The 16,589-nt window shown below is 52.0% G+C and overlaps 1 protein-coding gene and 1 long non-coding RNA gene across 4 annotated transcripts in view; one reads left to right on the top strand and one right to left on the bottom strand.

Moving 5' to 3' along the window:
• LOC142047985 (uncharacterized) overlaps positions 1–8,816 on the top strand; it is a 32,223-nt gene extending 23,407 nt beyond the window's left edge. The window contains exon 2 of the long non-coding RNA XR_012657328.1: positions 8,561–8,816. This is a non-coding gene — a long non-coding RNA (uncharacterized LOC142047985). The remainder of the gene's footprint in view (positions 1–8,560) is intronic.
• The window catches only part of SMG6 (SMG6 nonsense mediated mRNA decay factor), a 158,036-nt gene that overhangs the window by 51,123 nt on the left and 90,324 nt on the right, over positions 1–16,589 (bottom strand). For all 3 annotated transcript variants that reach the window (XM_075073960.1, XM_075073961.1, XM_032788313.2), the window contains one exon: positions 7,075–7,276. In XM_075073960.1, coding sequence (XP_074930061.1) covers positions 7,075–7,276 — 202 coding nt within the window. The remainder of the gene's footprint in view (positions 1–7,074; positions 7,277–16,589) is intronic.

Here is a 16,589-nt window from a genome sequence, read left to right as displayed (position 1 = left end):
AGATACACTGTATCTATACACATTTATTTAAGCAATTATCTAGCTTGACACACATTTATTCAGATTCTTATTTTTTACTTTTTTTATGATGTTAGAATATGATGAATGATGCATTTCCTATTTACGAGCTGGTGACTCATATTTTTACTTATGACTTGTGTCATAATTATTTGGATAGAAATTAGAATTCAATTCTACAGTTGCATTCAAATGCACAAACCCAGCATTTTTTAAATAGTTACATAAAACTACTTTAAATGTGAAGGAGACATAAGAAAAAAAATAGTTTGTCAAAACTTGTTTTGCATTTAAAACTAATAGATTTTATTAACCAAAGGAACTATTTCCCTGTAGTTAAGTGAACTGACAGTTTCTAGTCCCATGTCCTTCAAGACTGTAGACTTACTAGTTCTCATCCTCTCACCTCATATTTTATTCACAGAGTGGGAGAGGAAAACCAGCTTTCCCGCTTTTTCAACTCCCAACCCATTCCTGGGCTTTGAAGGAACTAGTCATTGAACTAAAGTACGGTAGTTGAATAAACTGAAATGAGGTAGATATTCTCTCTGCAACTGTAGAATTGGCACTTCAACAAACTCTGGTTTCCAGCTTAGCCAGAGACTTACATCAGTTCAGTGGTCTGACTTAAACTTCAGCTACAAATATGCATTGCTTAATTTGTTTTATTTAATTACAATTATTTTAATAGATTATAGTAAATTTAGGCTTTTCCAAATGTAATTTTCAAAAGGTTTATTTTTAAAAAGAAAATGTATTTAATTTAAATTTAAAAAATCTGTTTTTTTAATGTTTTTAAAAGTTGATTTTTATTCACCCTACGTGAGGGTATTTGACAACGGGACCAATTTACCAAGTGTCATGGTAGATTCTCCCTCATTGATCATTTTAAAATCAAGATTGGATTTTTTTTCTAAAAGATCTGCTCTATTTCAAACGCATTCATTCAGGGAGTCCCACAGCCTGTTCGACAGTGGTCCCTTCTGGCCTTACCCTCTAGGAATCCCTGTTGTTAGAATTTGCTATTCTGCTGGCTAATGCCTGTCATGGAGGAATGTCTTTTGCTGAGGGAGGCTGCTGACCTGTGTCTCTCCCGGCCTCCCACTGTTATTGAGAGTGCCTGATCAACAGACAGCCAGACAGATGGGCCTCTATGACATTGGCTACATTCCCTTAGCCTGGTGTAGCCAGAGGGGGTGCCCCCTCCTCTCAAAACTCAGGCAGGGTGTGGAGGAGCATTCCCAACCCAGCTGTGACATTTCCTTCCACCTATACCTGTACAGCTGTTTCCTACATGGCTGCAGCCTCAAGAGAGATGCGTGAGACTTCTTTAGGTGCTTGGGAACAAGACACAACAGAAACGCTTCACACCTGGCTCCAAAATTACAGCACGCTGGAACATGGCCAACATAAACTGGCAGAGTACCAGTTGCAATGGACATCAATTAAGGAGCCTGTCATCCTCAGACTGCAGGGTTTTCTCTTTGCGATCTGCATCGCTCCTTAAGCCTTCAGCAGCACCAGTGCTGGAGTTTTCCAGATGGGATCATTTCCCTCTGATTCCACTCACTAGATTTATGGCAGAATTACCCCCCTCTCCCTATTTTTTTTTTTAAGAGCTTGAACTATTATTCCACACTGCGGATTTCTCCAGAGCTGCATTTAGTGTCCTCATGCAATACTACAGCTTGTTTGCACCAAGTTACCTTTATCTTCAGCCACAATAAAACAAAGTTTTAAAAATATGCTCAAATGTTGCTGTGTTTAAGCAGCATCTAGCCGGCCAGATGAAATGAGAGCTGCTCAGAATCCCTCTGGCACACAGCCGGGCCGAGTCTGGCTGAGGGCACCAAGGGGCGTGAGGACGCTCCAGCAGGACTGACCACAAGTACAGCTCAGAGGTCAGCCTGTCATCCATCTGCCACAGTGGGCCGGGCAGATGGGTGGACTGTGAGACCTCCTATCACAAACAAAGGATGTCAATGGTGTCTGGCAAATTCAGAATGTCTGAGTGACTCAGGGGGTGTCTGAACAATCACTGGCACACAAGGTTCACTGGAAACACAGATAATAAGATCAAGAATTCAAGCCAGGCAACACTCTGCATGTTACCTTCTCAGTGGGTGAAACCCAGTTTCTTCTCTATTACCAGTGACATCAGCTTCTGCCGTTGATTGTAACCCACCATCAGTGCCCTTTACGATCCAAAGATAGCACATGAAAGGGAAGGACTAGGTCAAAGTGGAGTTTAGTGATTGGTCTGCAAGCGTTTCAATGTTTAATTCCATAGCCTATGGGCTGCCAGCTGCTGCCATGTAGCTGCTTTTGGCATGGCTCTGTTGACACTTGTTTGGAAAGCAAGACAGACAGAGATCTCCTTGGACTCTTCCACTCTATGGTTCTTTCTCACTGCTTCCCTCCTCCCCACTGATGTGAACTGCAAGCCCCTTGCTCATAGGCCAAGCAAGCCTTCCAGCGTGGCTCGGCACAGACACAGCACCTCGGGGTGCTGGGAAGCAGGTACATCGCTTTGCCTCAGGGTTCTCTTTCCTGTTTGGGATGAGGCTGCCCCTCACAGAGGGCCCACTCCTGCTGGGCAGCACCTTGCTCTGAGAGCAGCCCTACTGCCATCAATGAGATTACTCATGGAGTAAGGTGCTGCTCCACATACGGGTGGCCAAACTGAGCCCAAAGTCTTTATACTCCTCATTACCCACATTGCTCTACCAACCACCCATGGGAACTTCCTCCTGCTGCTCTTCTTTTAACTCAAGACAACAAGCTTCAGAGCCACTCTCAGGACGGTCAATGTCCTTGCCTCTGTTCCAGGAGGCTTTCAGGAGATTAGCCACAGATCTGTCATCTCAGGAAGGCCAGGACCCAGGTTTTCACGAGGCATTCCAATGCCTATTCCTCTGGCCCTTCTGCAGGGGCTTTTGTTTGGGGCAGACAGATACTCTACTTCACACACAAAAGAGCTGAAAGTCTTTAGAAAACTGTATCTTGCTAAGAAGCATCTCAATGCTCTGCTAGCTAAATGGGCTAACATTAGCCCAAGCCTAACAGAGAGAGCTCCTGAGAGGCCAATGCAGTGGCCAGCAGTTATGGAAACCCAGAACATATGAGCCAGATTAGAGAAAGATTAATAGTTCAGAAAACATACCAGGGCCTGGAACCAGAGAAAAGAGGCTTGTGCTTTTCAAAGAGAAACAAAGGCCCTTAATGGAACCAGGTTTGGGACCAACTCTTTGGCCATTCCCACAGCAGGGGACCATGCACATAGCGGGCAGCTGAGCCTTCGTCAAGTAGGAATATGGCAAGTGTGAAACACTAAATGGGCTGCGTAGCTGCGGGAGTGACTCCCCACCATGCATGGGCCAATCCCTAGACTGGAGTGTCTCATTCAGAGACACATGCCACGGATTTGCCGCCTTTCCAGGACCATGAAGGAGGCAGAGCACTTGGGGTCCTGCCAGTGGTGAATGAGTTCACCACACATGTACAAAGAGCATGCTCCTATGAGCACGTGTACAGAGAAAGGCTCCTTTTTATTTCAGTGGAGGGAGCCGTAGTGACTAGCCCCATAAGCAAGTGTATTAATCATTCACCGTCTGGTTTTAATCCACATGCTGCTGATCCTGCGTCTCTCTGTATTGTTATCGGGGGAAGGAGCATTTCTCCTCAATCTTATTCACAAGCCAAAAATGTGAAAATGCAAAAACCACATTTGTGAAGGGCCTTCCCCAGGACACAGGGCCCCGGACCCCGGTGAACTGGGGCTGTTGCCTTTTTATTGGTATTTAAAAACCTTTTATTAACATGTGTCAAGGCTGGGGGAGGAGAGAGAGAGGCTCAGGTTTCAGGACCCCCCATTCACAGACATTTATTGTGGGAAGGGACATTAACACTTTCTCTTCCACATCTCTCTGGCTGGGGCTCACACAGGTACAAGCTTAGGCACACAGGTGCATGTTTCAAATTTAAATGACCGGCTGAGCTGCTAGAGCTCTTCCTTTGTGTGCCCAGCCTATGCAGAGTTAGTAGGAATGGACACACACTGAGTGATGATGAGCATCCAAACAAGTCTCCAGAATCACCACCCAGGAGCTCTCCGGGCTGTTCTCCCCACCTGGGAGTTCCACAGCCCAGTCACAGCCTTACCACCAACTCCAGAGGAGCCCTCTTGTAATCAGTGGCCAGTGAGCACAGAAGAAACTATCAGATGCCCAAGACTCCCGGGAGAACATCCCTAGTGCACAAAGCAGATGGGCTCTGTTTTCAGTGCAATCCAATGTTTGCTACTGGAAGCCCCCACCACCAGCACCATGCAGGCACAGATGAAACCCTCATTCTTTACCTTCCCCTCTGCCAGCAGCCTCACTCCACCACCCCATTCTACTCAGCACTTGCCCTGGGGAGCAAAGCTAGGTATGGGCACGGGACCAGCTCCCAGGGAAGGGGGACAGGCCCTGACAAGATGCCCATAGTCTGTGAACCTATAGGCACAATATGGAGCCTCACTTTGTTGATTATGTAGACTGCAGTTGATTGGTATGCGTTACTGAATTCCACTGCACAAGTCCTGCATACAAGTGTGTGTTTCAGCAGGTATTTGCCCAACACACAATCAATTAAAACATCACCATGCAATGCTCAGCTTGGAACTAACACTTATGGGGGGCTTGAGCCGGTGATAAACTGGTTTTATATGGGGAAAAGGTGACAACTTCAATGGTAGTGCATGAGAAGACAGAAAAATCGGGGACAGAGGGGGAAGGATAGCTCAGTGGTTTGAGCATTGGCTTGCTAAACCCAGGGTTGTGAGTTCAATCCTTGAAAGGGCCATTTAGGGATCTGGGGCAAAAATCTGTCTGGGGAGTGCTCCTGCTTTGAGCAGGGGGTTGGACTAGATGACCTCCTGAAGTCCCTTCCAACTCTGATATTCTATGATTATGCTGGTTCCGGCATGAATCTCACTGCAGAGCCTCCCAGCAACGAAAGGTGTGGAACATGTTCATCCACAGCAAGATGGAGGCCAAATGTCCAGTGACCCGCTGAGAAGTGCTGGCTGTGAAGAGGCTCTGATGGACTGCAGCACTCTACCACAGAATGGGACTGAGGGAATGAACAGAAGAACTGGCAATCGCAATGCTCAGAATTTATTATTTAAGATAAAAACACAGATCCTGCCCCAAAGACTTGCAGTCCAATCTCAGGTATTATCAGAGAAGGGCTAAAATCCAAATGTCTCTCTCTTCCTAGATATTTGTTGTGTTTAGGTAAAATGACTGTCACATGCAAAGTCTGGGGAACACGGCAATGTGTTTAACACCTGTGCAAATGAAACAGGGGGCTGTGAAGAACTGGCTGCAAAGGAAACAAAGAGACGTTTCCTAAGCAGGAAGGTGTGAGAATTCAGTACTGAGAGGGGCAGTTTCACATTCTCTACCAACAACCTAGAAAACCCATGCTATTTGGGTGAATGCTGCTTTGCTGGGCAAGACATGTCCCTCCCCCATTTTTCCCCCCACAGTTCTCTCACATCCCACACTGGGGACCAAGAAGGGAGAAAACCTCAGCTCTGTGGCTGCTCTGCAGTTCACTGAGGGCTAAGGGACAATGCTTTGAGCATGTCAGTATTTGGGGAGGGTACTCCAAATGCCTCTGGTGCACAGTGGGAAATGGCAAAGTCCAGGAAATGCTGACACAGTAGGTACATTGTGCTCTCTGGCCAGAGCACCCTGTCTGGCTATCTGTCATTCCTGTCATGGGTTCGATGCTAAGGGCCTGTCATCAGTGCTGACGGTATGGACAGAGTCAGACTGCCTTCTCTTGCCCAGAGGAACCAAGCCCAAGCCAGTCTGCAAGGCCACCAACACAAGCCAGCTTCCCTGGGGGAAAGAAATAGCGACTGCAGGGCTGCTATTTTAAACCCCAGGAACACGCCCCTAAAGCCCCTCTTCCTGAAGGAAGGTGCTTCTTGAAACAGGGATAGTGACTGCATTCTCCTCTCTGCCCCAGTGCAGTGTTACAAGTGGCAGCGGGGCAGACAGGGAAATGAAACTGAAATTAGCGCCTCTCAGGTTCCCCTCCTCACGAGGGTCCCAGATTTCTCACAGTCAGTTCAGGAACAGGTCAAAGAGAAGTGACACCTGGAAATGCACATCTCTGGCCAGCCCCAGCTTACCCACCTTTCTTACAGACTTGGTCCCAGCAGCTCCACTTCTCTTCCTAGAGTCCTCTCTGCTCAGGGAAACATCACAACATCCTCCTGTGAGAGTGACAGCTCCAGCTCTGGGATGCTGCCCTGGAGGGCTCACCCAGGCAACACACACAGGGGACTGACAAGCTCCACTCCTCATTCCTGCCCTGCCCCGTGTGGTCCCCAATGTCACTGTCACTCTCCCCTCTCCACCCCCAGCAGGAATGCATGTGGCCAGTGCAGGCACCTTCTCAGCCACAGCTCTCACATCCCCCCTGGCCGGGCAGTGGCACAGAATGGAACCTAAGCCCCACATCAACAAGGGAGCTGATTTCATTAGTCTAAAAACCAACAGGCTAGACCGGGCTCCTAGAGCAAAGAAAGGAAAATAGAGAGCGGGCAGCAGGGAATGCTTTATATTCCTAAAAGCCTTTTGTACTTTAACACATGGTGTCTGCTTCTCTCTAGTCACCTATTTATCACTCTCCTCTTTAGAGTAGGAAAAAACCCCTGGCTGCTTTCCTAGCACAGAGTTTTGTGGCCGGGGGATGGGGAGGGTGCTTTAAGCATGATGCAAACCATTTGGAGTGGAGTGAGAGCGCTGCCAACACAAGCTGCACTATTTAAACAAGTGAGGAAATGATCGTATATACAACATGCCAGCGAGCACACACACACACCAGAGGAAGTTGAGAGGGGTTTTCATGACACAGAGCTGGATGTCAGCGGCTAAAAGGTCGATATTTTCCCTTAACACCCTTCTCAATGACTTAATCGTGTTCCGTTTGCACAGAAAACTTCCCAAGAATAAAAGTCTGGAGGAATCAAGGGGGGATGTTTGGCCTAGTGCTGACCTTGTCCGAGGTTTTCTCCACGTAGCAGGGCTCCTGGGGGGTGACCAGCAGGGGGACAAAGCCTGAAAGGAGCCGATCCTCTTCCAGGCTGAGCAGGGAAAGGTCATCATCGGGGTCCTTGTACAACGGCACCTCTGACTGATTCACTGTGGTCAGTATGTTACAGAAGTCGGCCAGTGTCGCCCACACATCCACTGAGACCCTGGGAGAATGAGGGGAAGAGATGTGAGCAATTCTGGCATGTTCTCTGCATCATCACAGCAAATATCAGGGAGGTGAGAAGAGGCAAGACGCACCTCCCAGCACATACCCTTCAGGGTAGGAGTGCAGCCCCATGGGCTCCCAACTGCGTAGAGGGTGAGCTCAGCACTTGCTAACACATGCCCTCTCCCTCCTCTTCAGATGAGGACAGTTAAAACCCCCCTTACTCCTCTACTGTGGACCAGGAAGCTCCCAGGATAACGCCCCCCACCCCCACAGTACAGCCCCCCTGCCCCTCCCAAGCCCAACCTGGTACGGAGACATGGGGAAGCATCTGCCCCACTCAAAGCCCCAGGTGAAGCTGAAAATAATCCAGCTTACTCCAGAGAGGAGTAATGCTCTATGTTTCGTCTGGGAAGGGGGAAGTCACTTCCTGGGCAGCCTCCTCTACTCTACTGCAGCCACAGCTCCAGCCCTGGGACACAGCCTATTTTCTCCATGCCCTTCTAGAAGCGAATGTCACCAGGAGTCTATCTATGTCTCGCAAAGTGCAGACAGAGCTCAGGTCACTATCTGCCATCACATGCTGTGGCCATGTGGGACCTTGGGGGCTTTGTCTTTGAATGCCAGTCACTCAGTGTTACACTTTGTTTCATTTCTGGTCACAATTTCAACACTTTGGAGCAAAGCTGCCTGTGTGGTGTGTCACCTTCTTCGAGCACCAGTGACACGCAGAGCCCAGTGTCAACACAGAGCCCTAAGCAGCTTCAGCGGCTGCCTGTAGCCTCTGCTCTCCTCTGAGGGCAGCTGGAGCCCAGTGCCCCGAGGGTCTAGGTGGGGCACAGGGGCAGAATAGGTGAACAGTGACACACTCAGGCAGCAGAACAACCGCACAGCTACAAGCTCACAACCAACTGCTACTTGTTCATTATTTCACACAAGGATTTCTTCTGGGGAGAGCAAGCAGGGATTTTAGATCAAGGCTGAAGAAGCGCAGGGAGATGGGGAAGGGAAAGCAGCACACTGAGCTGGGCTCCCCACGCCTTCGGGTCCCAGACAGCAGCCTTGTGCTGTGCCCATCTGTGCCTCCTCGATGAACTGTGAGGTGCAGGACAGAGACCAATGCTGGGAGGATGGGACTGTCTCAACAGCCAGAGGCAGCCAAGGGGCTAGAGCAGGCCCCCTGCTCTGTGAACTGCTCCAGGTGGACAGAGTCTGCACTCGTTTATTTATGGCAATCAATGTACCAAGAAAGTGCACTGAAATGAAACATCTTGTTTTCAAGAGCGTCCTGGGAGATGGATGGAATGAGCTGCCATTAATCAAAGCCCAGCACATAATCAGCACACGTGTAACACAGAGTCGCCCACATCCCTGAGCCGGCCCCGGCAAACATGCTGCAGAGGAGAAGACGGCCTTCGAAGCCCTCTGTGCACAGACACCAGGAGCTGGGCTCATTCACAAAGCTCCATCACTTGGCTCGGCCAGGTCTGGCTGTCAGAACTGTTTAAATATGGAAAAAAATAAACAGTTGCAACACGTTTTTCGGAGGGATCTGTCCGAGGCCCTTTGTGATGTAATGGGAAACGCTGCGTTTGTGCTACCAGCTGGAAAATAAACAGAGCTGTGAGGGTTAAAAGGAACTGAACTTTCCACGACCCCTATCTGCAAAGAAGAAAATAATAAGAGGAATGATCCACTGCCCCACAGCTCTGATAGTTTATCCTTCAGCCCAGGCTGCAGAGACAAGCACCGGATGTGATAGGGCTGCTCTGGGCCACCTCCAACGTGAGCTCTGCCCATGGGAGACACGCAGGGGTTGAAAGGCTCAGCCCTCCCCCAGCGCCCTGCTGCATGGGTCTGGTCACATAGCACTCCTGGCCCTCAGACTGAGCGGGCTGCTCCACGCCGGGATGAGCAGCGAGAACAGCTGCAGATCAGCTGGGGACACGGCCAGGGAGTGCCCCCTTTCCAGCAGGGGTCGGGGGCATGGATGACACAGGGTGCCAGGGGAGCAGTCCCAGATCAGGGGCTGGGACAGGGCTGACAGGGTGCTGGTGGCAGAGACCTATGGCTGAGGAGGGGCAGGACACCCAGCAGGGAGTGCTCCATGCCAGCTGGGGAGGAGGACTGGGCAGATGGCAGGGAGCACTTCTCTTTGGGTGGGGGAGGCAGAGGCATAGTAACATGCTGCAGAAACACTCCTGACATGACATTCGTGGCCTTTGGCCCCTCGACAGGCTCAGCGTCCAACACCATCCCCAGGCCATACAAATGGTCACATAACTCATATTACTGCATTTAAGAGAGCTCACTAATCTCGCAAGTGGCAGAGCTGGGGCGTTCCCCTCCTGCAGGCTTAGCAGCTCTGCACAGCACCCTCCCTCCTTGGTCGCTAGTGCTCCAGCCACACTGATGAAGAGTTTACCCTTCCAGCCTCCTATTCCAGTGCAGCCCCCCCCAGACCTTCCACTGGGACAGGAGTTGCTGCCACTGCTCCACAGCATCCTCCCTGCTCCCCACAGTTTCGCAATGGCTCAGCAGATCCGCCCTTTCCATGGTAGGTGTCAGATTTCCACTCTACAGTCCCCTCAATCAAACTGGTTGGGGCAATTTTGTCATGAGCTATCAACCCGCTGTGTAATTCAGAGCAGGGGCTGGGCTGCATCCATTAGGTGTGAAGCGGCTGTGCGTGCATGGGACCTTGGCAATAAGGATGCATTGAGAAGTGCTTTTCCTTTGCTGTTTTCACCCTGGTTTCCAGCTGTGACACACAATGACAGGGATTTAGCTGGGGGTGCATCTGACAGAATCCTGTGCAGTGGCCTCCTTCCTGTGTGTCGGCATGTACGCCACTACAGGATTGGGTAGTTCTCCAGGCTCCACACACCCAGCACCAGGTCCAGGTGATGGCCAAAGAATCAGGAAGTTCATTGCTTGAGCCCTTAGGAGACCGTCCTGGAGGAAGATGATGGAGGGACGTGCAATCTTTGGGAATCTGGCCAGGTGCTTTCTCCTTCGGCCCCCAGGGTCCAGTGGTGGTTTCTAGGTCTGGCTGGCTTGTGTCACCTTGATTGGATTGCTGTGATTCAGGGCATTTCTGTGTACAGATACTCAGAGATCCAACCCTCCGCACATGCTGTATGGACACAATATATGAATTGCAACAGGCCTCTTTGTGGAGCCTTTGCAGAGGACTCTGCAGACTGCTGACACCGAGCCCTGGAGCGCACAGTTCCCAGGTAAACAGAACGAAGCTCTCCAGGCTTCTAATGGAGGAATCTAAGCGAGGGTTAGCCCAAGGTCTTTCCTCACAAGTTGGGTTCATTCTCTTCCCCACAGACACATTTACACTCACAAGGACAGGGAAAAACAAAGAGTTAGCTCACTTTCTGCTGTCTCAGAACTCAGGCTGAATGTAGCTGCCAGCATGAGCGCAGCCCAACGGCAGGGTGACATGGGATGGAGCGGACATAGCTTATGTGCATGGACAAGGGCACCCAGGGGCCAAACGAACTCCCACTATGAGGATTAGGCCTGGACCTGTGCAATCACAACAGCCAGGCCTACTGCCTCCAGAGGCTGACGCCCTGAACAGTCAGCAGGGCAGGAATAGGCAGCTCTTGCTAACAACTCTGTGTGGTAAATGCAGCCCAACACTCGCTGAGTCCCCCTCGACAGGGCCAAAGCTGTGCAGTGCTTTCACGTAAGCCACCGTCTTCACAGGGGGAGCCGGCTGCCTGGTGATTCATGCAAGTACAATGACCCCATGTTCCAAGCCTGTGGAGGTGGCCATTTCCTGAGTAATACCATCTTGTTTAAACACTCACATTCAAACTCCACAGCTGCACAACAAACCCAGAGTGCAGTGTGAGAAACCCTGCATTGTGCTCCCGAGCCGCGGTACAGATGGCAAATCACTTGGGCCTTTCTGCTCCTGGGGCAAGCAGAGCTCAAAGAGGCTGAATGCAGCAGGCAAGCAAGCCCCAGAGAAGGCAGACAGAGGAAACTAGCCCAAAACAGGAGGCTGAGAAAGCTCAATCCAAGAGGGCACCAGGCTTTCCACGTCTGTGCACCAAAGTCCCACTACCCCACCAGGCTTCTTCCTTGCCTCCAAGCCCCATTCCAGCCCAGGGGAAACCAGAATAAAAGCAATTCCTCTGTAGGCACGTGAAGTATTCGCTTCTCCTAAGGGCCACTCATCAACCCTGCCCCTAACTGCAGGGGCACAGCTGCTGAGGGCAATGAAAGGCCCCTGCAATCCCAGAGGGGATGTCCCCTTCACCTGGGCTCTCTTGAGCTGACAGCTACGGCAGGTAACTCGTGGAAGTGTAGAGCATCTGGAAAGGGCAGAAACTCCTGAGGGTCTCAGAGCTAGATTCACAGGTGTTAAGGCCACAGAACCTCGCCCACCCCGTAACAGACCCATTAGAAAGATGTCCTGGGATGGAGAACTTACCTCACAGTTCTGGGGTGCAGCCCATGGCCCTTCCTTCAACTCTGTCAGCCAGAAAATCTAACTGATGCCTCTCAACATTCTCCCCAGCACCCAGCGGGGAGAAATGACCCTGGAGCCCCTGGGGGCACATCCATGAGGCTACAGAAAGCCCAGCTGGGGTCAGACAATCCCCTCTAGACTCAGCCTCTTCCCACTGACACCAGCACTTTCCCCATCCCACACAACTCCCTGGCCTCTGGCACCTTTTCCACCTCACCACCCCTCACCCAGAGACCACCACCCACCCCCAGCTCTTATCTCCCCATTCCCAGCAACGGCACAGGGAGTCACTAGCCACAACACGACCCAGCTATGAGATGCCATCTGCTCCATGCAGCCAGCAGCTTCCCCTCCGTTTCCCTTGATCTCGGGGCAGCTACTCACACTGTAAATCATTCCAGCCACGTGGACCTCCCTCCACAGCTACAGGGCACCTCTCCAAGAGGCTTCTGCTCCTCCCTAGCTAACGGTGCTGAGGCTGCTCCATGACCCCTTCCCAGGTGGGGCTCAAATGCTTGATCTTTGCCTCTTCTCCAGCTTGACTCTACTTTCGTTCTTCCCAGCCACTGACCCTGCTGGCATGACAGCCCTCCTTTGGACAGCTCCATGATGAACATTCACTAAAGGAGACAAGGCTAAACAAAGGGGTTTTTAACTCAGCCCTTAGCAATCCCTACCAGCATCTTGGTCAGGGGTGGCTCTAGGTATTTTGCCGCCCCAAGCATGGCAGGCAGGCTGCCTTTGGCAGCTTGCCTGCGGGAGGTCCCCGGTCCCGCGAATTCGGCGGCAGCCTGTGGGAGGTCCGCCGAAGCTGTGGACCAGCGGACCCTCCGCAGGCATGCCGCCGAAGGCAACCTGTCTGCCGCCCTCGCAGCGACCGGCAGAACGCCCCCTGCGGCATGCCGCCCCTGGTCTTGGTACCTGTATTCAGGGGCTGGGCTGGGGTGATGTCCCTCAGTGGGAGCTCAGCAGGCCCTGTGTGATGAGGGTAGCCTGACATGCTCTTCCATGTTCCTATAAAGTAGGCTCTAGAATTTTTTCAAAGCATTTGGGTTGAATTTAATAGTTGGTTTAAATGCACTACATGAAATAGCTGCATGCGGCCTACAGCAAGCTCAGAGGCCCCGATTCCCAGCCTAGCAGGAAAGCAGATTCCACCCTGCATAACACTGAATAGCCTGGGGTTTCTCTGCTGAACGGCACATTGCTGAGTTTGAGTTCCCGATGTGTGAGGAGGAGCAACGAGCAGATCTCTGAGATCAAAAGGGAATTTGTGTTCTTCCCTGCCCACTAGTCTCAACTTCCTCAACACTGCCTCAAAGGCAGGAGCAGCTTCCTGCCACTGCAGCCCTGGCTCCCCCACCTCCACTTTGCCTCCAGTGTCTGCAGCTCCAGCATCCACCTCACACCAAAACTCTCCTCCTCGGCCTGCGAAACTGCCTCACACCATCTCTGCCTCATCAACTCTCGCTCTCTCTTTTCCTTTGCTTGTGTCTCGTCCATCCTCCACCCCTCAGCTACTCTCCGTAAGGAGTTCATGAAAGAGATGCTATGCATGAGGAAGTTGTGTTGTGAGGTTATTGCCTTTCACAGCTGGGTCACACAACCTACTCTTTGGTACCAGTGGGTGGGGCCGGAATACACATACATGTACTTGGTATTCAGAGACATGCCCTCCCTCCAGCTGGAGTGAGAGTCACACTCTTCACTCACAAAACCCCTCTAGGCAAGGGAGCCACCACACAAATACTTTGTTGCTCTCTGGAATCCAAGCAGAGATGCCCATGATGCAGCTGTGCCATCAACAGGAGGCCCTGCTACTATCCAGGAACTGTGCCACAACATGGCAGCCACGGAAGGCACCTCCCCCAGAGAGGTGGAGGAGAAGAAATGTCATCCTTGCCCCCCACTCACAGAGTCCCAAAGAGGGCTACACATTGTCTGCATCTTCCCCAAAACCTCTGTGGTCCAGCACCAATCAGTCTATTATGGGTGGGGTCAGCTCAAAGCAGCCTAGAATCAAGAGTGGAGATCTTGGGAAGGGTGCAGCCCACCATTTGTACCACACACAGCCCCGGAGCCCATCTGGATGTGAAGAGGACACCCTGAATGCTGGGGTTCATGTGCTACGCATGTTCCCAAGCACATGTCAGGGAGAGGACACCCCTGAGATGCTGCTCTCTGAGTCTCCAGTGCCGTGTGCTGGAGCTGAACGCAGCATTTACCTAACACCTTTTCCCGTGTCTCTGTCCAACGGGGAAAGCAGCAAGCTGAGGAATTTGGTGTTTTTTATTGTAAGGACTCAAATCCAGCAGTGTGATAAATGCATCTGAGCTACAATTAGGAAGATATATAGCATCAGAATGCGAAGGTCTGGGCAGCGTGGTGAAACGCGGGCTCTCCAGAGCCCCAGCTATGTTTCCCATTATGTAACCCTGGTCATGGGCAGACAGCCAGACTCCAAATGAAAAAGAGACTCTGGCTTGGCACTGGTTCTATTTTCCTATCCTCATTCGGGGTCAGTGCAGTGTCATACAGCTGCAGAGAAAACTCCGGGGATTAAACCTGGGAAAGACTCCAAGACCAGGACCCGGGTTCAAGTACCAGCTGAAAGCAATAAACCAACTGCCACAGCTGGGCTGAGTTTAGACGTTCTCAAAGTCCCCTGACTCTGTCACTTGCGGAGAACTAGGAATCACGAATGCGGAGAATACAGCATGAGCAGAGGCATTCGGACGGGCAGGCCCACCGGCGTAGGCCCCAGGCTCTGGAATGAGCCTTGACAAGTCAAACCAGCCCAGGCCCTGGGATGAGCTAGGCTGGGCTGCTGTGCTGCTGTTGATACCGTGTCAGGCCCTGGGATGAGCCGCCGGGTCAGTGCCAGGCCTGGCCTTGGCCCCGGAATGAGCCGCCAGGCCTGGCCTTGGCCCTGGGATGAACCGCTGGGCTGATGCTGGGCCTGGCCTTGGCCCCGGGATGGGCCGCCGGGCCGGTGCTGGGCCTGACCTTGGCCCCGGGATGCGCCACCGTGTCAGCACTGGCGCCAGCTCCAGCCCCGGGATGAGCCATTGTGCTGGTGCTGGGCTTGGGCTTTTTGGAGACCGGTGAGATTTTTAGAGATGCAGAGATTCGCTGGATCTCCACAGCTCCCACATTTCAATTTCTATTCAGTCCCTTTGCTCTGCTCCAACCCCCAGAGGTGGCACTGAAGGGAATGGCGAAGAAGTGCTTGAAGGTCAGCTCCCAGCTATCCCACCCCAGCCTCTGAGCACGAGGCCGAGAAGGGGATATGGGGGGAGCAGAGTATGCCATGGAGGGAGAACTCCCAGCTGTAGGTAGCGTGGAGTTTGGAACACTGCACCTCCTCATCGCCCTGCCCCAGGAGTCAAGCTCTGCCCATAGCATTTACACATTCTCTCTCATTTCCCCACCCATGGTCCCAGGCCTGGCCCAAGGCACTCACTCATGCTCCATCCCGTCATTTACTTTTGGAACATCTGTCAAGGCCCTGGACTTGATGGCTGCTCTGGTTAGCCAACAGCCCCAGAACCAGAGTGCAGGCTTGCATCAGTACAAAGCAGGAATGCCAAGCCAGTCGTCACTACTCTGTCTGTCCAACCTACTTGGGAGACGTGCTGAGTCTGGGGAAGTGAGGGGAGGAGGTCACCTGGCAGGACTGAGCTGGTTCTCCTGCCACCTCTTCTCTTCTTGCTGGAGAGGTACATCTCCAGCAGGGGGCTCCATTTCTCAGCTGCTCAGACCGCTACAGCGCGGTCATGGCCTCCCTCACACAGAGTATACAAGAGTGGTGGGAAACAGGCAAAGAACTCTTCTGCTAAAAGAACATCTTGGAGCACCCCAGAAATAAACCAGAGAATTGCCATGTCAGCTACAGCTCACCATGTCTGAGGGGCCCGTCAGCCAGTGGGCAATGGGGAAGAACAGGCTCTAGTCACAGCAGGGAAAGGATCTGAACAGTGGAAGGAGGGGCAGGCCCAGGTACTGCATGAAGAGACCAAGGCAGAGGAAATGGCTGGGCCTACTGAGCCTTCACCAAATGGTGAAGCTCGCTGACTCCCCATCTCTGAAGCTCTGAGCAGAGCAAGCGCTCAAAGTACATTGTAGCCCATGCCCAGCTACCTCCTACCACCCAGGACCTGCATCTTCAGCTGCTCCTTGGCACTTGATGAAACTATAGGACACAGTCTCTGGTAAGGGCTGGGCTGTAACCCTCACCTTCTCCTGTCTTCATGGGAAAGGGAGAGCCTGCACCTGCTCCTAACCCCGTCAGGGAGCCAGACCAGGTTCCCAGCAGCCGGAGGCAGCTGAAGCAGATCTCAGTCGCACCCCGAACAAGGGAGGAGGTGGCTCCTCCCTGGAACATGATGAGCGCTGGCTGCATGAACCCAATCAGAAATTCCATCTCGAAGCAAGCCCGTTCCGACGGCTCAGCAGCTCCCTGCACAGGCAGCGCAAAGGGGCTCCGGATTGGTGCAAGCATGCTCACATGACAGCTCCGAGTTGAGTTCCTGCCCAAAGATGGGCAACAGTTCACATGAGCAGGCAACGGTCCCACATCGAGCAGCCGACAAACAGAAAACAGACTCCATCTCCACAAAATGAGGCCCAGCACTTCCTGTGTGAGATTTCCATTTCCTCAGCCAAATGAAAAAGAACTGGAATGGAGGCAGTAAAACAGGAGAGCGGGACTGGACCTGATGCATTGGAGCAGGAACCCATTAATGGTTAAGTCACTTTGCTGGATTACTCTTAATGCGCCTTCCCATCACCCTGAGTTCTGGCTCCTTTGGATTAA

Source organism: Chelonoidis abingdonii, chromosome 20 (genome assembly GCF_003597395.2).
Source record: "Chelonoidis abingdonii isolate Lonesome George chromosome 20, CheloAbing_2.0, whole genome shotgun sequence".
Classification (NCBI taxonomy): domain Eukaryota; kingdom Metazoa; phylum Chordata; order Testudines; family Testudinidae; genus Chelonoidis; species Chelonoidis abingdonii.
This window is presented reverse-complemented; position numbering and strand designations above follow the sequence as displayed.